Consider the following 23,594-nt stretch of genomic DNA (forward strand, 5'->3'; position numbering starts at 1 on the left):
TTATTCTCCTGATTTAAGGCCTTCAGCAATTAAATTCAGTTCATAGCACCAGGTTTCATAGCGATAGGCCATGCGGATTTGGGCTACATTTGTCCTCCGGATATCGTTTCCAATAGGGCCTTCCTCGAGGTAATTGTTGCCCAGAAACATTGCTTTCTCCTGTAAGATAAAAGGAAGCAGAATGATTGTTATCTTTTTTTACCCTGATATAGACAATACTTACATCCTCCACAAAGATTCCTTCCTTATGTTAGCCGCTGGCGAAAGGGAAAAAATAAACCACTAAAAGCATTCATCCAGTGCCCCAATATGCATGGCCTGCTGAGAAATCAAGTGTGTTTTATTTCCCTTGCCCAAAAGGCACGGCCAGAGAGAGAGAATAATTCTTTCTAGTTCCTGTCCATAGTAACTGCATATGATTTGTGGGATAATTTTTTTACATATGTTTTCCAACTAATTTTTCAATATTCAAGTTACCAGATCCTATACTCAGAAGGGCAACCAATCAAGGACAGGTCTACCTCATGGGAAATTCCACACTGCAGAACACTGTTTCTTGCCACTTCACACATATCACATGTACTCAGCTTGAAGACTTGTGCAGCAATGGCGTATTCTTCCATTAGGGGCTCCTTGGGTTGTTTATTCAAATGAGGCCAAAAAAAAAAAAAAAAGAAAAGAAAAGCATTAAAAGAAATAACATTCTGGGTGGGAAAAAACAGTTCAGCAAAATATACTTGTATTGCTGAGGATTCCATATGTGTACCTTGGTGAAGTGGAATTGCATCGGGTCGTCTGTAGACAGTGAGATCATTAGCCCTTTCTGGAGGAAGTCTAAAAAAGGATTTTTGGCATATTCTAGAAATAAGCTGTTGTTACTTAATGGCGACATAGCGATGGGAATCTGGGCTAAGAAAAACAAGTACTGTAACACAGGACTCTGAAAAGGAAAAGTGAAAAAAGTATTTAAGGATGTTAAAAAAGGGATACAAACTAGAAATGTTAAAATGTCGTGGGCTACCTCAAGTTTTAGCTTTCTTTTTTTTTTTTTAATACTTTTTTTTGTATGTGTGTGAGGAGATCAGCCCTGTGCTAACATCTGCCAATCCTCCTCTCTTTTTGCCGAGTAAGACTGGCCCTGGGCTAACATCCGCGCCCATCTTCCTCCACTTTATATGGGATGCCGCCACAGCATGGCTTGCCAAGCAGTGTGTCAGTGCGCGCCCGGGACCCGAACCGGCAAACCCCAGGCCGCCACAGCGGAGTGTGCGCACTTAACTGCTTGTGCCACTGGACCGGCCCCTCAAGTTTTAGCTTTCAACAAAATTATCACCTGTTCTTTAAATTCCCTAGTAAAGAATAATGATATTTTTTAAATGTAAATACTATTTAGAATAAATTTAATTGGGATCATCAATTTTCAGAAGCGTTGAGTCAAACCAAATGGTTTGAGTTTTAATTGCCTAAGTTAGATGGTCTGTCTCAGGCAGAAGACTTCACCTTGAAACATTTTTTTTTCTCTACGAGAAAGTTCTGACTCTCGCAATAGGCATTTTAAAACATGCTATAACAAGAAATCTGGCAAAAACTAGTTTAAGGTGAGCCAAGCTGCCTCTGAATTACCCCTTGTCTGAGTTCTAAAATGGGAATCAGGCCATCTGCATTAATTCATCTCTGCCACCAACTGGCTAGGTAATCTCTAGTAAGTCCCTTTACTTCTCTGGGCCTCTGTAAAATGAACTACACTAAATAATCTCAAAAATCTTTTTTGCTCTGCTTTAATTTGATTCCAGTGTTAATGACTTGTGACAGAATGATAAGGAAAAAAATTATTCCTCTAGCTCCAGTATAAAAGTTAATATTAAGAAGAAAACCTCCAACTCACCTTTTTTAAATTCAGGCCATGAGAGATATTATCTGCTGTCATGAATGCTGTCATGAGATGGGTGAGAGCTCCAGCTTCCCCACAGTGAGGTCGGAACAGAAATGTATTCATGCCTCGTTCCCTAGGGAAATGGAACCACTATAGGAACCACAGGTGACTGACAAGACCTTGAACAATTCTGGGCGTAGAGTGCCTTACAAGAAAATCTGGTAGAGTGGGGCATCCAAAGAATTCGGCAAAACTGGCAATTCTAAATTATAATCTTAATTCTTCCTAAACCAACACTTTCAAAAAAGAGGCAGCAAAGGATATGAGGGTATGAAGGAAACTCAAGATTTGATTAACCGAACAGAAACATCTTCAGTTTCAACAGGAAATTTACCCATATCACCATGTCATCATTTCTCCTACTCACACTTTAGGGGGGAAATGTTTCCAGAAAACCCCATTATAATATTCGTCTATTTACTCCTGACCCAGATATATCAAAAAGGATAAAATTGATGGAGTTTTATAATAAATTGCACAGTGATTAATGTAAATTCCTAAACTTCCAAAGAAAAGGAACTCTGAAAGTTACCAAAGACTCCAAAATGTCCCTTTCTGACTCTAAATAAATAAAGAAACTGAAGAAAATGTCAAGGGAAAGAAATTTCTGATTTAGGCCAACTGGAAGCATCCCAGTAATGCAGTGCAGGCCCTTGAGCAGCTGGGGTGCCAGTGTATGAGGAAAGAGCTGCATCAGATAGATTCTCTTTCTAGTTCCAGTTCTTGTCTACTTACTTTCTCAGGCTGTTGAGCACCATGATGTTTGCATACATGTAGTAGGTATAGTAAGTGTAAGATGGATTCTTTTCCATTGTCCACTCCTGGGGCTTGGGGCTCTTGAGGGAGAACATGTGGCCACTGTGTTTGGACTCATCATCCACACTGTCAAAGCCAGTAATCTGTCAAGAAAAGTGAGCCATGCAAAGGGTTCAGTCTGGCTGCAGGGTCCCAGTCCTCAGACAAACTTTCAGTTCCCAAAGGCAAGGACCAAAAGTCAGAGATAAACACCAAGAATTAATCGTGGCTAGGTGGGAGAGCTGGTTCATATGCAGCAATAAGAAGGCCTACAGGGTCATGCTTACATGCTTGAGAAAGGCACTGAGCTCTGGGTGAGCCTGGGGGTTGATGGTGGCCTCAAACACTGGCATGAAAACATTTTCCAGCATCTTTCCGAAATGTGGAAGGAAATTCTTAGATCGGAACACGTCACTAGAGGTAAGAATGAAGAGAATTTAGGAGGAAAAAGATTTTTAGGACTGATAGCTCCAGTATGAGGGAACCAGAGGACCAAATGCTGCGTTCAGGAAAAGACCTAGTGTGTCCATCCTAGGTCCGCTCTGGTACTTTCTTCTTAAAGAAGGATTCAGTTTGGGCTGGGCATAGGAGGTATAAATTTCTTGCTGGACAACATGCTCCCATCTCTTCTATAAACTCTCTGTGCTAAGAAAACTAAACCTAAGTCTAGATAGAGAATGAGGAGTATAGGAATTACGTCATAAAAGGTTGAGTGATTTATATGTGTGTGGTGTACAAGATGGTGAGCATGAGACAGTTATCAAGAACACCTCTGATATACTGTAGGCAGGGACAGTCTAACAAACTCTTATACAGCACTCAGTATATGCCACCCACTCTTCTAAGTGGCCAGAAATATTAGCTAATTTAATCCTCATCACAACAATAAATTTGGTATCATTATCACTCCATTTTAAAGATGACAAAACTAAGGCACAGAGAGATCATGTAACTGGCCCAAGGTCACACACAGCTTGTGTGACACACGTGGTAAGTAGTAGAGCCAAAATTCAAGCACAGCCAATCCAGGTCCGGAGTCCATGCTCATAACCACCACACTCTACTGCCTCTCTGCCTTAAGGATATTAGACAGGAAGTTCTACTCCAGTCAAAAAGTTACTTTTTGGGGGCTGGCCCAGTGGAGTAGCGGTTAAGTGCGCGCACTCTGCTTCCGCAGCCAGGGGTTTGCAGATTCGGATCGTTGCGCGGACCACTGCACCACTTGTCAAGCCATGCTGTGGCGGCCTCCCATATAAAGTAGAGAAAGATGGGCATGGATGTTAGCCCAGGGCCAATCTTCCTCAGCAAAAAGAGGAAGATTGGCAACAGATATTAGCTTAGGGCTAATCTTCTTCACACACAAAAAGTTACTTTTCAGCTAAAGAGACAGAATAAAACTCTTGCATTGTCACAGGGCACACAGAACGTGGAGGCAGATGGCCAGAAAATATATAAACATTTAAGTTAGATAAAAGATCAATGATACTGAACATCCTTGAGAGCAAAGAATAATAAGCATGTGGTAATACCATTAATAAACATTCATTGATTATGGAGAACTTGAGCACTTATAGATGAGACAATCTGCAGACAGTGGTAGAGACTCTAATACAAAAAAGCTACATCCCAGTACAGATGAGCACGGGAAAGAATGAACTTAACACAGAGAGGAAGACCAAGAGAAAGAAAATGTATAATAAAATGTACGTAGTTCTTATCCTAGCTAAATTTTAATCATTTTCAATAAGTTATTTTGTGATCTGCATAAAGTCCTGTGTTTAAAAAACAAAACAAAAAAAAACCTTCTGGTTAGAAAACTGAACTGAGGGGCTGGCCCCGTGGCTTAGCGGTTAAGTGCGCGCGCTCTGCTGCTGGTGGCCCGGGTTCGGATCCCAGGTGCGCACTGACGCACCGCTTCTCTGGCCATGCTGAGGCCGTGTCCCACATACAGCAACTGGAAGGATGTGCAGCTATGACATACAACTATCTACTGGGGCTTTGGGGGAAAATAAATAAATAAATAAAATCTTTAAAAAAAGAAAAAAAAAAAAAAGAAAAGAAAACTGAACTGAAATGATCTTCCTAACTCCTGTCTGTGGTCAAGAGTGCTGAACCCAGAGTGGACAAAACCAGGCAGCCAGGAGCTGGTGCTGAGCACTGCTTTAACAAAGCTTATTTCTGTCAAGATGTGCTGTGCATTCCTTGTTGGTGTGGAGGAGATGAGGCAGGTGGGATGAGGGCAGGCTTTAGAGTTTCTGATGGGCAGGTACATACTAGATCCTGGGGACCTGGATCATCCATGTCATGTTGGGGCAGTGGATGCGGTTGTGAACGAACCAGGTGGCGAGTTTGCTCCACTCATCAGGACTGCGGCCATAGATTGACAGGCGGGGCTCTGCGTGCTGGTACTTGGCATCCACCAGGTCTGCACCTACCTCCTGCAAAGCCAAGAGAGGAGTCCAAAGCCAGGAATTCCCACAAGTCCCTCAGGGGTCTAAACCTGTGGGGTCTGGAGAGAGGAGATGGATACTAAGAAGACCAGAGGAAATGTGAAAGGAAGCCAGAGGAAAACTATGAAGGTTAAGATCTAAGAGAACTGAGAGTTGAAGGGAATCTAGTGGGGGTAAAAAAATGATAGGACATAATGGAGTCTAGAGAGTGAAAAAGACAGACTAAGGAGATGAGATATCCAAGGCACCTGCAAAAGAAATTCAACTTCTCATATGCCCCCTACCTCCCAAAACACACATCTCCCAACTCCACATGTCATTCCTGCTTCCTAATGCTCAGGTATCATAACGATGAGGGCAGTTTCTGATCCCAGCTCTTCCTGAAATTACAACTCCCAAAGCCTGAAAGAGCCAGATCCTTAATCAATCCCAAACCCACACCCTTAGCTTATCTATCCTAGAAACAGAAGTCTTTAAAAATCATTACAGAGGCTGTTTCAGAAGAAATTCTTACTTTCATTTGTGTAGTGCTTGGCCCCTGGGATAGCACCCATCCTTCCTCCCTCCCTCCCTCCCTTCCTTCTTTCCTTCCATCCTTCCTTCCTCTTTCCTTTCTTCCTTTCCTCCCCCTCTTCAAGAACTAGGCCAGGCACCATCGATCTGGTTGGTTCCTCCTTACCTTGATGATAGTAGCAAAATATTCTCCATTAATGTAATTGTCTGTCTTCAGGTAGAGGTCTCGTAGTTCACTTGCTCCTACAGGATTGTATTTGTCATTGAACTTATCAAAACGCTGGAAGGTCTGGCGTCCCTGAATCAAGAAACAGGAGCACAAGTGTGTCATTACCAGAGCTGCCTGGACCTAGAGAGCTAGGGAATGGCCACGAGGAACAGGGGCTGGGAGCAGGAGAAGGGGTTGGGCTCGGAAAATGGAACCTGGGACAGTTGGCAATGAGTGATCTTCAAAATTGTCTGTGAGTGCTTTCAGTCAGCATGGCAAGCCAACATGGTTCAGAGGGCCTGAGAAGGGAGAGTTTGTAGAAGAAAGGCATGAGGGGTTCTGAGTATTAGAGTGAAACGGACATTATCTTTTCAACTTACAGCATGAACATCCAGAGAATCAACAGTCAGGTCATAGGGATGCATTTTCAGTTTAGCAAAAAGTTCCTTTAGGGTCAGTTTTTTCTCCTTGGTGCTATAGACCACTCTGTCAGCATCAATTAGGTAAGATTTCTTAATAAAGCGCAGCAGATGTTTCTGGTTCATGCAAGCAGCTGCATGGATATGAGTGTCCACCTGTATGTACATTTAGAGAAAGAAAAACCAACAATCAGCCTTAGTTATGATGCTCTGTTAGAGACCATGGTGCCTGCAAATCCCACTGTGGCAGAAGAAAGCAATAAATAACAGGGGTATGACCTGACAGCTGGTGGAAGTAGTCCAGCAAAAAAGAACCCATAGCACCTTTTTGTGTCCTTTGTGAAAGGTTAGGCTAGATGCAATAATAATTCCTGCTTCTCTTGGATATCTGTACATCCAATTTACTCCCTACACTTGATCCACACAAAATTCTTGGGGACTTTTATCCACTCTTGAGACACAACTGGAAGTGAAGTAGCTACCATGGCTTTTAGCTTCAAAGGGAGAAAGGATAGAAATTATGAAGCCGTGGCACAGTGGTGGCATTTATGAGTTAGATATTTTTATAAGTACGATCTTATAAACTGATGTTTTGATAGATTAACTAGTTTACCCAAGATTATGTGGGCGGCTGAGCCTGGATTTAGTCCTGAACCTCTGCTCATATATTTCCTACTCCCACTTCCTTGCAATCACTTAAATGGTCAGAACACATCTTGGAAGTGTTTCCAGTTGATTAGTTTTCCCCAGTCATTAGCTCATTTGATGTTCACAATCCTCTTTGAGCTAGATTGGGCAGATATATTTCCCAATTTGACAAATGAGGAAACAGGAACTCAGAAATATTTAATCACTTCCTTCAATGTCTTACAGTCAGGAAGTAGAAGAAAAAGGACTAGAATGAAGATCTTCCAAATCCTAGAAGAGTGGCTTTTGAGGTTTTATTTGTTTTGGGGTTTTTTGTTGTTGTTGATGATCATTAGAATTTTTTTATGGCAAGAATGTGGTAAACTTTCTATGTGGAAAACAATAGAAATGAAATTTTAACATTTTACACACAATCTATCTGCTTTCACTAAATTCCATCGAGCCTACAGAAATCTTATATTAATCAGAAAAACAGTATCTTTATTGTCCTGCTCAAGAAATAATTGGGTTCATGTTTTTGCCCAGGAATGACCTATGAGCAGCGAAAATGTTTACCTTCCTGCAGTTATAAAAATCCCGGTGAGGGTTGTTCTTCAGTTCCTTTAACTCATCCATCTCGTTAAGCATCTGATGGACCTGGAACTTGGAGGAGAGGAACTTCAGACGCCGGTGGGTATAGGTCTTACTGTGAAAAATTAAATCACATAATTCTAAAAACTTTCAGACATTTAAGGAAAACAGTCACAATTTCAAAACCATCAGGATCCTTATCGGTTATAGGAAACAATTATTGGAACAAACATTTAGTTTACTCTGCAGTTAATCTTACTTGAAAAGTATTGGGTTCCAAGGGCTTAATCTTTTCATCAAAGCTGAATCTAATAATGAGGAAGGATTTGGGAAGGCATTTAAAAATCAAGGGAGACAGTGTCACTCAAGGCTAAGGGCCCTGACTGTGGAGTTGGCAGATTTGGGCTTGAATCCTGGGTCGGCCAGGTGTGTGACTTTGGGTAAATTACTTAACTTGTCCGAATCTCAGCTTATAAAATTGGAATTATGAAAATACATACCTCATAGAACAATTGTAAGGACTAAAAGAAATATTGTACATGAAGGGTTTAACATAGTGTTTGAACATAGTAAGCACTGAATAAATACTTATTCTTACTATCAGTAGTAGTAGTAATAGTAATAGTAGTAGTTTAAGTCTCACTAAACACTTACACAGGTCCTTGGGCAATTAAAGCAAGTAAAAAATTCATATCATCTAAGAAGGTATCCAGATTTGGGTAAGGAAGTGGCTTAGGCTCATCTTTGCTGGCTGCTGCTTCGTTAGGATAGACGTAAACTACACCGTCCTTCATTTTGAGGTGATAACCGAGGTTTTCCGGGAGGTTATCTGTTCGGAAGGGGTCTTCTCCCTTCTTCACAGGAGGGGTAAAGACTTTTTCAATAAAACACAGAGTAATATATGAGCACATAGGATGAATGATCACATAAAAATAACCAAAATATAAAATACTGTAAGATCTCATTCATTTGGATCCTATAGGTCATAGTTGTACTACCCAGAGCTAAGCTAAAGTTTATTTTTACATTACTTTTCAAAGGTGATTAAATTAGTGGTATTAAATAACTACAATATTTTATCTAGTGTAAGAATGATTTTCAAGTTCCTTGGAAGTATCTGTTTACATAATTTATATACTACTTACAAATATTTTTAATTATTTACTGAAGTTGGTCATCAGTCTTCCCGTTTAGAGCATTTTATTAGCTTATGAGATAATTACGCAGAAATAAAAGTAAAACTCCCATTAAAAAGTAGAGTTTGGATGTCTTCCTTATTTAAACCAACATTCTCTGTTAGTCTTAATTCAGAGTGGTTTTTTTTAATAGACTTTATTTTTTAGAGTAGTTTTAGGTTCACAGCAAAACTGAGCAACAAGTACAGAGTTCCCATATATCCCTACCCCCACACATGCACAGCTTCCCAGCTATCAACATCCCAAACCAGAGTGGTACATTTGTTACAGTTGATGAACCTACATTGACACATCATTATCACTCAAAGTCATAGTTTACCTTAAGGTTCACTCTTGGTGGTGTACTTTCTATGGGTTTTGACAAATCTATAATGACATGTATCTACCCTTATAGTATCATACAGAACAGCTCACTGCCCTAAAAATCCTTTGTGCTCCATTTAGAGTGGTTTTAATATAAATTGAAATACAAAATAAATTCTTATTATAATAATTATAATTCTTATTGTAATTATATTTCCCATCTTTTAAAGTACATAAAATTACTACTAAAGGAATTGAGGAGGGATTATATGGATAAATGTCCCCTTCTTTCCACTACTGACAATTTCAGTCCAAGAAAGCCAAGAACAAATTCCACACTGTCACAGCCTTTAAAGCACTCGACCTTTGTCTTTCAAGAAGTATGTGCTCAAGGCATCAGAAAGTCTCCTCTTTGCAAGTGACGTGACTAAGACAGCCAGAGCGAGAAAAAGAATATAGAAAGAAAGTTTGCACATTTTCTATTCAAAACCGGGAGATAAGGGACACAAAATAAGTGAAACAATATGTTGCTACCTCAAATATCAATTTTCAAATCCTTATGCTTAAACATACTAGAGAGAGAAAGTATAACTTAGGAGAAACAAAGGCAAGACAAACATCCTAAATGTCAATATTATAGAAGATAGCTAAACCAATGATATGAGTTACCAAACTGGACACGTGTTTACTATGATTTTACTATTAAAAGAAATTATGGAGAGGAAGTTGTAGAACTGGAATTCTTTAATAATATAATAATTTGAAAGTTCAAAAACCTTTAATATTTGCCTCCCCTGAAATTTCAATTCCAGAAGTGTCATCCTTAAGATATAAAGCAACTGCATAAAGATGTTTCTATAAAGATGTTTATGTAGCCTTGTTGGAAATAAATTTTAAAAAGTCAGAAATCTCAATGCCTAAAAATAGGAATTGGCTAAATAAATTATGATACAGTTATACAGTAGAAATCTGTGAAATCATTAAAATCGGATTATTTAAAAACATGTACTTAACTTTATACAAGGCAGAAAGTAAAAAGTGAGCTATGTAAAGAGAGTGCTATGGAAAGTCAAACACGTAGTTTACTTTTGTCCACAGGTCAGAGGAAGGCAGAAAATGATAGTATTTGGGCAACACTTTGAAGGATGAGGTTGGATCTGGACATTTGGACATGTGGTGAAAAAGTGAAGGCAACATGGCAACAATACAGGGGCAGGAAAATGCTGTACTAGAAGGAGACAGGAAATGCTTCCAACCAGAACAAAGAGCTCAAAGACAGAGTAGAGGAGGTAAGTTTATATATAGGTTGAGTGTGCAAGTCCAAACATAAATAGATAAACAAAATGTTGTTAGGAGGCCAGATGGTGGTAGGCCTTGAATGCCAGGCTAAAGACTGGACTTAACTTTGCAAGTAAGGGGGAACCGTTAAAAGTTTTTGTGAGGAGAAGGATGTGCTCAGATCTGTGTTTTAACAATTGGCAAAAAAGTGAGGATGAACTGAAAAGGAGTGAGATTAGAATTTAGCAGAGTAGTTAGGAAACTATTGCGATAATCTGGACAAGGAGAAATATAGACCTAAATTAGGGTTTGGGGAACGGCAAAGAGAGGAGGAGGTTTTGAGAGATATTGTACAGACTGAATCAAGTGATTGGACATATGGGCAGGAGAGAGAATGGAGCCAAAGACACCTATGATATTTTTAGACTGGAGTACTTATAATCTAGGGACATATTGAATAGTTAGTAGTTAAACCTAAAGATATAGTCCATACATTATATAAGAAAATCACTTACCTGGATAGAAGTTCTCATTTGCCACCCAAGCCTCACCCTCAATATTCCGCAAGTACTTGGAGGGAGTTTTAGGGAACCTCTGGAACGACTTCTGCATGTATTTCTCCCGTATACACAATGCTCGATACAGACCTTTGCAAACTTTTTCAAAATCTTCAACTGTAACCTGCCCAGAAAATTTCAGAGTATCAGAATCGCATCTGTGAAAATCCAAGAAGTGGCTAAAGCTTGTCTTGGGCACCTCCCAGCTCTCCTGGGTGCCGCAGCCTGTGCTGAGCCTCACCTGCACACGCGGCTGCTTCCTACGTAACCTGGGCCCTGAGTCTCCCTCCGGGAGCGGGTCCTGAAGTTTCACTCACTCTTCCATTTCTACCAAAATGTACCTGTTCTATGAATCTTTCCTCACAGTCCTGTGTTTGTTTTTGGTTTTCGCTAGATGGCAGTGATTACCTGGTAAATATGATTAAAAGAACCCATTGTAACATGGAAAATCCTTCCTTCCTTCCAACATAGGGACATTTTAAATAGGTGCTTCTGTAGACAATAACTCAACTGAAGGATGACGTGCCTCTAATTTGAGAATTCAAACCGCTTGCTGGTCAGTGAGGGAAATATTTTTGGATTAATAAGATGTCACACATCCCTCAAAGCCTGTCACGCATGCACTGCCTTCTATAGCTGTAGATGGATCAGAACATCATCCTGTGAGAAGTCATTCTTTCGGATGGTTTTAAAGAGAACTTTGTGGCTAAAAATAGTGAGATTCTAGAGTAAAATTTTCTTAGAACTGCTGGAAATTTCCAAAATGGGGCTATTTCCCCTGCCCTATCTCCAACTCCTGGCTGAGCCTGGCATACCCAAGCAGTTTTAACTTGAAATCATTGAATGCTCTTCATCAGAGCCCTAAGACTTTCTGGGACCAATGTAATCTTGTTCCCAATGGTTTGAGGCCCAGATATTGATCCTAATCAGTTGAACTCTTTCTAAAAACCTGGTGACCTTGGCCTAGAGAGTCTGGCACAGGTACTAGGTCTGAGGGTCTGCTTCCAATGGCATGCTTGTTCCTTTGCCGCCTAATGGGCCATCAGTGTATCAGCTCCTTAAGGGCAAGAGCTGAATCTTATTCACCTTCATGTCCTCAGTACTTAGCACACAATGCGTAGCACAGAGTAGGTGTTCAATAAGAACTGATTAACTTGAATCAATTGTCTATCAGGGATTAATGGGCCTTGGAAACTTAGCCCTACTTCCCCCTTTAATTACAAGGGTGAAGAGTGATTCGGGTATAGGCTACAACCAGCTGGAGTGTTGCTCTGCAGCTCAGCCACATTCAGCCAGCAGGTAGAGAAACACAATTGGTTCTTCAAAGACTCCAAGCCAAGATTTCAGGTGCCCTCCAGCTTTCATAGGAGGAGCAGCTAGTCCCTGACTTCTGTGAACCTTGTCTTTCCTCCCGTCTTCTTTCTTTTTATTCCTGTTTTCAGTTCTGCGAAGCACATAGGTATTAAGTTTGTCTCCTAATTTTTACATTTTTTTGAACTCTGGAATTCTTCAAACTTTGTTTTCCATGTCACTATTAAACATCTCGTTTCAGTTATTTAGTATCTAAAACCTCTGCCATTTGCAGAGCACCTATGTTCTCATACCTAAAATGAATAAACAAGAATAGTGTTCATTTCATCACTCTGTCACTTTTAAATATCTTAAGACTGACCCTAAGTGGGTCAGTTACATGAGAAGGGGGCTTAGGACTGGTCATTAAAACTATATTTGGAAATTGAACTACCATATGATCCACCAATTCCACTTCTGGGAATATATCCAAAGGTAATAAAAACACTAACTCAAAGAGATATCTGCACCCTCATGTTCACAGCAGTGTTATTTACAATAGCCAAGACATGGAAACAACATAAGTGTCTATCAATGGATGGGTGGATAAAGAAGTTGTGGTATGCATATATAAAATGCCTATATATATATATACACACACACAATGGAATATTATTCAGCTGTATAAAAAGAGGAAATCCTACCATTCACAACAACACGGATGGACTTTGGAGGCATTGTGCTAGGAGAAATAAGTCAAAGAAAGACAAATACTATACGATCTCACTTATATGTAGAATCTAAAAAAAACCCAAAAACCAAGCTTATAGAAAAAGAGATCAGATTTGTGGTTATCAGAGATGGGGGGAGGGGGGAGGGAGAATTGGAGGAAGGTGGCCAAAAAGTACAAACTTCCAGGTATAAGATAAATAACTACTAGGATGTAATGTACAGCATGATGACTATAGCTAATACTGCTGTACGGTATAAAGGAAAGTTGTTAAAAGAGTAAGTCTTAAGAATTCTCATCAGGGCCGGCCCCATGGCTTAGCGGTTAAGTGCACACCCTCCGCTGCTGGCGGCCGGGGTTCGGATCCCGGGTGCGCACCGATGCACCGCTTCTCTGGCCATGCTGAGGCCGGGTCCCACATACAGAAACTAGAAGGATGTGCAGCTATGACATACAACTATGTACTGGGGCTTTGGGGGAAAAATAAATAAATAAAAATTATTAAAAAAAAAAAGAATTCTCATCATAAGGAGAAAAAAATTTTTTCTTTATTCTTTCCTTCTTTCTTTTGTTTTTATTGTATTTATATGAGCAGATGGATGTTAGCTGAAGCTATTGTGATAATAATTTCATAATATATGTAAATCAAACCATCATGCTGTACACCTTAAACTTATGCAGTGATGAATGTCAATTATTTCTCAATACAACTGGAAAAAAGTATATTTGGACTATAGGCTGATGGCTAAACAGCAGTTTTACCAATATGATGCTGATTCTGCAAGTGCATGTAGCAGAGATTTATTAATTGACCAACTGTTCTGGATAGGACAAGCAGGTCAGGTTGTTTGCGACATGAGTTTACTGTCTCTGTGGCATACTAGAGTCTGTTCCAAGCAATAATAAACTGTGTAAGCATCTGCAATGAAATTGGAGAAGATAGTCGGTCAAAAAACAGTAGTCCCATTAGAATTTTCTAATCCCTCTCTCATTTTCCTTTTTTTCTCTGGTCTCCATTCTTCTTTTCTCTGCTCCCTCTTTGTCCCGATTTCTTTTCTTTGATTAGTTTATGCATCTGCAGCCCTTTTCTCTCTTCTAGGACTGCCCTGGATGTTTCTTTCCCCAAGAGCCTCTTGTGCTCCTTTTTCTGCTTTATGATGCCCTCAGTGAGACTAGTCCACCTGCTGCTTTCTTTGGTTCTTTTGCCAAAATCGGTCCTCTGTATTCTGTAACACATGCACTGCATTCTACTGCATATTCTCCATGTGTAAGCAAATGAGATAAAGGAGGAGAAATTGTGTGGGATGATAAAAGCAAAACAGAAATATAAGTCATAGCATATTGGTATTGAAACACAATAATGAAGTATAACAAAGGACAGGTGAGCTAACGCCTTCCTCAAAAGGAAAGAGAGGAAAGTAAGAAGCTGAAATAATCAAGCTTTGTGTCTTCCCAGCAGCTACATCTGAGGGGCAAGGAGCAACTCACCCCAGAAGCATAATCACCAGTGATCTGCACTCTCTGAAAATCAGGCACAGTCTGGTAGGTAGGAGATGAAGAAATGTATTCATCAATGTGGGCCAGTTTGGCAGAAGATGTTTCACTGTGTGGAACCGACAAGCTAATGGTCTTTCGTCCGCGGAAACGCTTTTTTCTGGGTTTGAAATTAAAAAATAAAGGGAGTTAACTTTGTCTTCATTGGGAGTTTCATTGTGATAAATTGATGTTTCACTATACAAGTTCATTTTGAGGACAAAAAGTGAAAATTAAATGTAGGCAGGGTGTAAGAAACAGGACCCAACCATATGGGAGGAGATATCACATGACAGTGTTTCCTTCTTCCTGGGACAACTTGGAACAGTGGGCCTTAGGGAACATACTAGAAGGCTTTTGGCATGACAATTGCTCTTCACGGGCTGTCTACTCCTAGAAACACAGGTATGTCAGTTCCTACCTGTGTCGTTTTGTGCATGTTCCTTAAACTCAGTGAGCTTCTGTCTCCCCATCTGAAAAAATGAGGTAATAATGTCTACCTTATAGGATTTCTGTGAGATTTAATGTATATAAAATGCCTAGCACAGTACCTGGAACTTATAAGTTGCCTAATCAATATTACCCCCTCAAATCAACAAGTGTTTATTGAGTTTCTACTTTGACCCAAGCCCTATGTTAGGTCCTATGGTGAATGCCGAAGAAGGTGGATTGTTGTTCTTTCCTTAAAGACACAAAACCAAGACAAAGACAGCAGAATGGCAGAATGATCTTTTCCCCATGAAGCTGGTGGGGTGGGGGGAGTGTTGCGAGGAGGGGGTTCCAGGCAAGTGGTCAGTATAGGTTTGAGGACTAAATTGTGGCAAATAGTGACAGATAGCACTACAGCAGTTCAAATAAGGGAAAATAAACAGACTTTGTGGAAAGGGATCTATGAAGGCTTCTCAGGGGAGGCAGTTATAGTACATCAGAGGTGTAGGATGGCTGGGCATGAGCGCAGAAATGGAAGGCTGTATCCCTGAGGCCTGGAGGAGATCAGATTTTCTGCAGGTCAGGATTCATGTCAGGTAGCACAATGCTGTGGTTGGCCAAGGGTGGAGTCTGAAGATGAGGCTCTTGAGTTCCAATTTCTACACTCATCGTGTGTAAGTTGGGTATGTACCCAGCAGCCATCAGCCCACTTTTGTTTGGAACAATTGCTTAGTAGCTCTTGTCTTCTTGCTTGGGTGGATAGGGAGGCTTCGACTACAGGGAGATGTGAATGAGGGTAGGAGGTCCACAGTTCTCTTATTTTTTAGTCATTGTTACCTCGCCCTCACATATACAGTGTGGAGAGGAGAAGAATTTTTAACTCTGGCAGAGTTTTTCCTCCAAGTTGAGCCATCATTCCGACAGACTGAACCATCTGCCCTGAAATTTCCCCTTGTGTCTCAATGTACTAAGCATTCCCCTTGAACCACTTACCTCTTGCCTTCTGTGGAGGCAGACAGAGTGTCCTGGTGGAATATGTGTGCTTGCATCTCATAATGAGAAATTGGACAGATCTCATCCACATCAAAGGGGGAAATCTCATGACGGCCTCCTTCATCTTTGACTTCAGAGGCAAACACTTTTTCAGCAAAGCTGCGAATTTCATCATCAATTTCTAAAAGAGGTTTTCATGTGTTAGTATTCAAGCCCTTTCTCAGAAGTCATCCGAGAGTTTCTGCTATATGTAAGGCATAGTGCTAAGGACTGCCCTGGTGCATGGCTCGCCTGCTCTCCAACCAGTGTCCCAGAAACTTGATGGAGATCAATGCCTGCTCTCTCTTTAGTGGGTTTCTGTGTGGGTAGCTTGGAAATCTGTTCTCAGAAACACAGGTCAGATTCTTACAGCACATTTCAGGGGATCCTAAAGATGGGATTGGGCTCTTGCAGGACTAGCACTTAAGGTAAGATCACCTGTTTCTGGCCGGGCTAAGTTTGAATTCATAGTAACAATTCAACATAGTCCTTCCCATTAGGTTGGTGGAGTTTTTCTCATGGTTTTGGAGATTTGGATAGGGTTGTTGGTCCTTGGAATTTTTCTTCCTAAAGAGAACCAGTGATTTAAGTAGTTCTGAGAAATAAATAGGTACTTTAGGGCCTTTCTTCCTCATAGGACAGATATTGTGTTTGTTTCACACATCACAACTTTGTTTTTTTCAAATCCCGACAACTTGGTGTGTGGAAGAAGGGAACCACCAAAATTTACTACCTAGTGTTGGGAGTATTTCTTATGGACATGTAGCCTTTCATAATGAATGACCCCTGGAAAGCCAATTTTATTTTCACATTCCTTAATTTTTCCATTCTTAAAATGAGTGGAGGGGTGACCTTTAGCTTGGCAATGAACAACCCCAAGACCCTCAGGATATAAGACAACCAGTGTCTTCATATAGGGTGGTGATGGCCATCAAGTATCTGCTTTTCTGTTAAGTTCAACTGTATTTTCCAGATAGCCAATTGTTTCCATCTGAGTAGTCATTACCTCTCGTACTTCTAAAAGTCTCTTGGTATTTCCAGAAAAGGGCAGGTAGCAAATAATAAGAATGACAAACAGCTACCTATTCGGAGCAACAGAAGAGGACAGAAACATTCTTCACATGATGACAGACAACTGCATGCAGAGAGAAAGATCCCCCCACCCCCACCCCATCAATGTTTATACAGTTCTCCAAAATGCCAGATTTTCAATTCTAACTTAAGTGAGTGTAATGCGTTCAAGTACCTGCTCTGCACTTACCAACTCCTTCACCTTCCTCTGTTTCAGTTTCCTTATCTGTAAAGTGGGAATACTAATACCTACCAAACCTCACTCACAAGGCTGTTGTGACATTAAGTAAGATAATGTACATGGAAATGCTTTAAAGAAAATAAAGCACCAGTTTAGACTGAATGATTTAATTTGGTAGCATTGGTCAGACAGATATTTGGTATTTGGAGTTAGCTTTGGGCTATTAAGAAAATGAAAACGGTATGACTTAGTAAAGGCTGAAGCATACATCAGAAATGATAGTAATTGATTCATAACTTCACCAACACTAACAGTCAGGTCAACCAGTTTTCAAAACTTGGCTTGTCACAGCAGAGCTAACTGAGCAGCCCACTATGTTGGCTGAACTTCATGCATTCATTTGTGTCATTAAACTCAAGCACTTCCTGAAACTGAAAAGCATCTTTGGTTGCTATGAGTAGTTTTTGGCAAGCACCATGCTCTGCAAAGAAACAAATGGGACACTAAGTAGACACATTTGATGGCCTGAGAATGCCTTTCCACCCCACAGCCAACTGATCCCCAGAGATAGTATCACTCCTCCCTGAGCATCACAAGCAAGCATATGCACCTCAAGGGTAAATGGCAAGCAGAAGTTAGAAGGGGCTTCATGCACCGTGAATGGCAAATGGAAATAGGCCAGTTGGTTGTGATGATGATGAGAAGGATGAGGATGAGGATGCAACTTGTTGTCACACTAGATCTGCAGCACTGCTGCTGGAGGCCTCAGGAAGGACAGTATGGAAATACATGCCCAGGAATCAAATCCTACTTTCTTGAAACCTAGCTCTTTGAGAACAAGCATTCGTTATGTAGGACTGCACATTTCCATTTGTTTCATATTTTAAAACATTATTGTTTTTACTAAGGTTGTATCTCCCTAGGCCACTATAGACAGTTGAAAAGTAGAAAAGCTACTCTCTAGAAGTAGTTTACATGATGATCAAAAATTATATGGCTGATATTTCCTTCCACTGAATCAACCAGTTGTTTTGACTTCAGGCAATCACAGCTGAAATTTGACTACTAATTCAAGACTCTGCCTTTTAAAAATACTTCAGGGACTGGTGATGATTATGAAAAGGAAAGAGTGAGACTAGTATTTCAAAAGATAAGTAAATAAGATTTGGTGACAACCTGAATTCATGGTTGAATTCAAGGAAAGATGACTCCTTTGGGTTTGTATGGTTAATTGCTGAGTTCTTTTTTGAGCATATTATGTTTGAGATAATGGAGCATCTGAGTGGAAATGTCTTGAGGTTGGGACACCTACATTTAGATAGAGAACAGACAAGAGAATAGAAACAAGAAGTAGACTGGTGGAGCAGAAGGAATGCTGGATTAGGAGTGAGTAAAAGTGTCTGTGACAGTTGGGTGGCCTTGGGCAAACCACATAATCACTGGTAGCCTCATTGTACATCATTGTAAAAGGGGAATGTTAATAATAATAATGCCAACTTCAGAGAATTGTTATAAAGATGAACGAGAAATACTGTAAAAACTACACAGTACTATCTAGAAGTTGGGGATTATTATTATTAACATAGGAAGTGCAAGACTCTTGAGAGAAGGAATATCATGCTTGCTTCTTCATCCAACAGATCCAGAAAAGCATGCTTATTTATCAGCAGTGCTTTATTAATGTGTAGAAAAGACAGGTTGTAGGCCTTTCATCTGCCACATCTTATCTCATAGAGGAACTCAGAGGCAGACCTACTGTCAGTCAGCCAAAGGACAAGTCTAATTTGAGATGGAGGATACATTTAAAGTTACAATTTTTTTCTAAAATGGGTTTTTTAAATATCTGGTCACAAAAGTTCACAACGAGGGGCTGGCAGGGTGGCATAGTGGTTAACTTCACCTGCTGCTCTTCGGCGGCCCGGGGTTCGCAGGTTCGGATTCTGGGCGCAGACCTACGCACCGCTTGTCAAACCATGCTGTGACAGGCGTCCCACATATGAAGTGCAGGAAGATGGGCACGGATGTTAGCCCAGGGCCAATCTTCCCCAGCAAAAAAGAGGAGGATTGGCAATAGGTGTTAGCCCAGGGCCAATCATCCTCAGCAAAAAAGAGGAGGATTGACAACAGGTTAGCTCAGGGCTAATCTTCCTCACACACACACACACAAAAAGTTCACCGTGAAATTTTTCGCATTGGAATTGAGGGTTTACTAAGGCAAGACTCAATAGATCCCCTTGGCTAATCTGTCTAAAGGAAAAGATTATTTTATTTCAAAATATCAAATGAATGCCCTATGAGGTTCTCTTTAAAAAAATTGATTTTTTTTTTGGAGTCCAGAAAATCCATGACTTCATTTACTATGCTTTGAGATATCTATGGGCACTGCTAATCTTTGTTGGCTTTCATGGTATCCTTTAATAAACACTGCTGAAAAATACCCATGTCTCTGAATTAAGGAATAGTATCATTTTCTTAATTGATACTTTGGCAAACGGCAGGAAAAATAGTCCAAAATACTCACGTTTTTCTTCAGCTGTATGAAGTAAAATAAAACAAGATAAAATACATGAACAACTTTCAGAAATGATAGTGGCTATTAATCAGTGCTTTGGAATAGAAATATGCAGATTGGTACAAGAAAGGGGTGTGGTGGAAAGTGTTATTACAGCTCATTCTTCCCTTTATCTACAGTTTGCTGCTGTCAGAAAACCCTGGGAATATGGTCATTATACATCTTTTCATTTTCTTTTCCTTTCTAATATGTCTCTTTAAATTTATGTTTATAATCTTAAGGAGGTACTCTTTAGGTGATTTAAAAAATACCTGATCAAGAGAGATGGAAACTCTCAAATGATGCTAGTAGCAATGAGCAAACAGCTCATTTGGTAAACAATTTAGTACACCTACCAAACAACCATTTCTGAGACTGTATCCTACAGAAATAATCCTTAAACATGGAAAAAAGCTTTAGGTGCAAATGTTATTGTCAGAGATTATTTACACTTATAAAAAACTGTTAAGAATCTAAGGGATTAGTTAAGAAAATTAGAATATTATACAGCCATTTAAAATGATGTTTAGGAAGAATTTGGAATACCATGGTAAAATGATTAAGCTATAATAGTATGCAAAAAAAGGCAGGATATAAAATAACATGTATAATATAATCACAACTATGTTTTTAAAAAAATTCATTAATCTTGCATAGAAAATAGATTGAAAAGAAAAACACAAAAATGTTAAAAGTGGATATCTTTTGATGATGGACTGTGGTTGTTTTTTCTTATTACTGCTTTCCTAAATTTTCCAGTTTCTCTAAATGAGTGTTTATCACTTTTATTTTTTAGTGTAATTTCTCTTTTTATTTCATGTGAAACATGTATTGCTTTTATAATGAAAAAGATATAACTTATTTTTATTTTTAAAATTACTCTGTGTACAAACCTGGATTGTGAACCATCAGGATACACAGATTGGGTTAATACTTCCATTATGCTCTTGATTTTCAGTTAATACTATAGCTAGAGACATCGTAGAGGACCCTTCTCAGAAGTGTGGCAGCGCAGGTTTTGTTTAGACTAGCAGAGTAGACATTAAATATCTTACACAGTTTTCTACTGGGATCTTGCTATCCCATGAAACGGTTTTAGAAAATTACCTCCCTCCCCAAACTAAAAACAAAAAAACCTTGAAAACGTTGTCTTGCCTCTTCCTGAAATGTATTATTAAAGCTACTATGAACCCTAAATAAAGGATTACCAGAGCTGACATGATAGCTAAAGGAATGGTTGCATGCTAAACAAATTGAGCTCTCCAAACAATTTTCACACCTACCTGGAAGTTTCAACAGAGGCATTGTTGCTGGGATCCTTGATTCTAGGGTAGCACAGTAGAAAGGGAGAGAGAGGAGACTGTAGGGATGGATGACTGACTGACACTATAAAATATCCTGACGTTCATTTTGTTATTTTGCTTTGTTCCTGTAATCTGACCCTTCTCTGCTAAAAGGAGAGAGATGAGCTTTAGACCTATTTATAGCTTTAGGCAATTGACAGCGAAAAGCAGGTGAAGCCTTCAGTCTTTACCCCGGGATTTTAGAAAAGATATCTGTGGTAGGCCAGGAATTGCATTTCAATACTCTCTAAACCTTCCTATGGACTGGATTTTCTTCAAGTGTAGTTTTCTTGTATGACTTGACCACTGACGGTTATTTTCTACCCTAGTGAAATACAGTGAAGTCTTCCAGGCTTCTGGAAAGTCTAAGTCCTCAGGATTTCAGTCATGAGAACAGTGTTCGGTTGGTGAATATGCTGGTATATTCATCAGGCTTTCAACACACACACACGTTTTCATTAGAAATATCCCTGACTTAGCAGAAATTCACCTGAGAATTTATTTAATGAATTAAGCAGTAAATTTACTTCAAATCTTATAGAAACTCAACTGCCATCTAGAGTGCTCACATACCCTACTCTATATATTGTCATAAAAAGAATAATATCTTTCTTTTGTATAACATTTTATAGTACGTAAGGCACCTTCCAAATGTTATCTATTTGATCCTAACGGCAATCCTATAAGGCAAGTAGTACTTTTTCTCTGCTTCCCAAATGAGAAAACTGGGGCTCTGAGAAGTAAAGTGTCTCTCCCAAAGTCATTCTGCTCATAAATGACACAGCCAAGACTCTCTGGACCAAAATTTCATGCTCTTTCCACAATAACATAGAGTCTTAATTATGGCTAAATATGTGATAATTACTGTTAGGTAAAGAAAGTGCTTTGCTAGACTCAGCAGAATTTGTAAATTGTAACAGTTTATATTAAAGATAGTAGCACTAGGTTGGAACTTCAGATTTGGAACAGAATTACTGGCATAGACTAAATGGTCTTTTTACTATTAGCTATTTCAATTGAAACTTAGGACAAGTCTCTTTGTTGGCAAAAACTGAGTATTTTACTGCTTAGCTTTATGGCCATCATTCCCTTTCCAATATGGCAACAATATTGGAACACATTACAGAGGTGTTATGGAACCAAAATATTTGTTCATTCTTTTCCAACTCCTCTTTGTGACATTTCCACCTGTATTTCCCAATGATCTCTGTAAATAAACATATCCAAACTAAACATTTTCCTCCCCAAACCTGCTTCTCCTTCAATGATTCTTATCTTTACATGTTACCCTCCAATTTTCCCATCTCATGTGTGGCAGATACCCTAGCTGTCTACTCAAAAGTCATTTTCCTTTTCTTTCTTGTTAACAAAAAACTTTTTTGGTTTGGGCACTAATGTGCTCAGCCAAAAACTGTATTTGCTGGATTTCTTTGCAGCTAGACGTGGCCATGTGACACAGTCTGGCTAATGGGAAATAAGCAGAATTGCTGGGTGGAGTGTCTGGAGAAGCTCTTTTACAAGAGGCCAACTCAGCTGGCATATGTTTTGCGTTTTACCCTTCTTCTTCCTGCCTGGAATAAGGAAATATCTGAGTAGGGTGGGTGCAAATTAACCACCGTTGTAACATAAGTGACAAATAAGACAAAAGCCACATGTGAAGAATGACTGACCAGAAAGAGAGAACCAGGGTCTCTGATGGCATCCTGAAGCCATATTAGCCCTGGACTCCCCACCTCCAGACTTCCTAATATATAAGAAAAATAAATTTGTTTTAGCTACTAAGTCACTTTGCCAGGTTTTTTGGTTACCAGCAGCAAATGTAATTCTAACCAAGTCATTAGTTACCTCAAATTCAGATGATTGCAATGATTTCTAATTATTTTTCCCTGCCTCCAGTCCATATTGCAAAATACTGCCAGATTAAATCCTCTTGATCATTATATTCTCAGTTCAAAAACATTCACTGACTCTTCATTCATCATTTCAACAAATATGTCTTGGGCACGTAAGGAGACCAAGCTTAACTGGTTAAGGTCAGTTAGACCTTGGTTCTAATTCTATCTCCTCCTCCAAATAGTTGCGTGGCCTCAACTTTTGAAAACCTAACCAGGCACTGTCGTGAGCAGTGGCATATAAGGAACAATAAAGACTAGGCCTCTGCTTATATTCTAATGGGCAATACACACACAGTAAGATAATTTCAGGTAGTAATAGGTGTTATGAAGAAAAAAAACAGTGATTTCTAATGATGAGAGATGATTTTCAGCCAATTCTATTATTGAGGGCAAGAATAGATCTCTTCTCAGAACTGTTTAGACTAGTAGTATAGATTTTTAGACACCTGACACAAGTCTCTACTGGATCATCAAGGACTCTATCCATACGAATGGCATGATGCACTTTTAGAAAATTACCCACTCTCTCCCTAAAATAGTTTGAAAGCTTCTTGGATAAATTTCCATATGACTATGGAGCAGTACAGAGAAAACAAAGTTCCTCAAACCTATGCTCCTTGCTACTTCATGCTCTTGTCCCATTGATGTCCCCCAAAACTCAAATGCTTA

The 23,594-nt window shown here is 39.6% G+C and overlaps 1 protein-coding gene across 2 annotated transcripts; it reads right to left on the reverse strand.

The window, feature by feature from the left end:
- AMPD1 (adenosine monophosphate deaminase 1) lies at positions 1–21,007 on the reverse strand. Of its 2 annotated transcripts, XM_058538866.1 has the most exons (16): positions 20,971–21,007; positions 19,658–19,669; positions 15,846–16,026; positions 14,379–14,544; positions 10,829–10,994; positions 8,191–8,410; positions 7,522–7,651; positions 6,280–6,474; positions 5,858–5,989; positions 5,003–5,166; positions 3,016–3,142; positions 2,669–2,832; positions 1,886–2,006; positions 767–940; positions 522–632; positions 1–159 (listed from the first exon to the last, which is right to left on the reverse strand). In XM_058538866.1, the coding sequence occupies exons 1-16, from the start codon at positions 20,990–20,992 to the stop codon at positions 1–3; spliced, it is 2,244 nt and encodes a 747-aa protein (XP_058394849.1). In that variant the 5' UTR covers positions 20,993–21,007. The 2 variants fall into 2 exon arrangements, with proteins under 2 accessions (XP_058394849.1, XP_058394850.1); XM_058538867.1 differs by lacking the exon at positions 19,658–19,669 and having other exon boundaries at positions 20,971–20,992.
- Positions 21,008–23,594: the final 2,587 nt, after the last annotated feature.

Source organism: Diceros bicornis, chromosome 4 (genome assembly GCF_020826845.1).
Source record: "Diceros bicornis minor isolate mBicDic1 chromosome 4, mDicBic1.mat.cur, whole genome shotgun sequence".
In the NCBI taxonomy this organism is placed as follows: domain Eukaryota; kingdom Metazoa; phylum Chordata; class Mammalia; order Perissodactyla; family Rhinocerotidae; genus Diceros; species Diceros bicornis.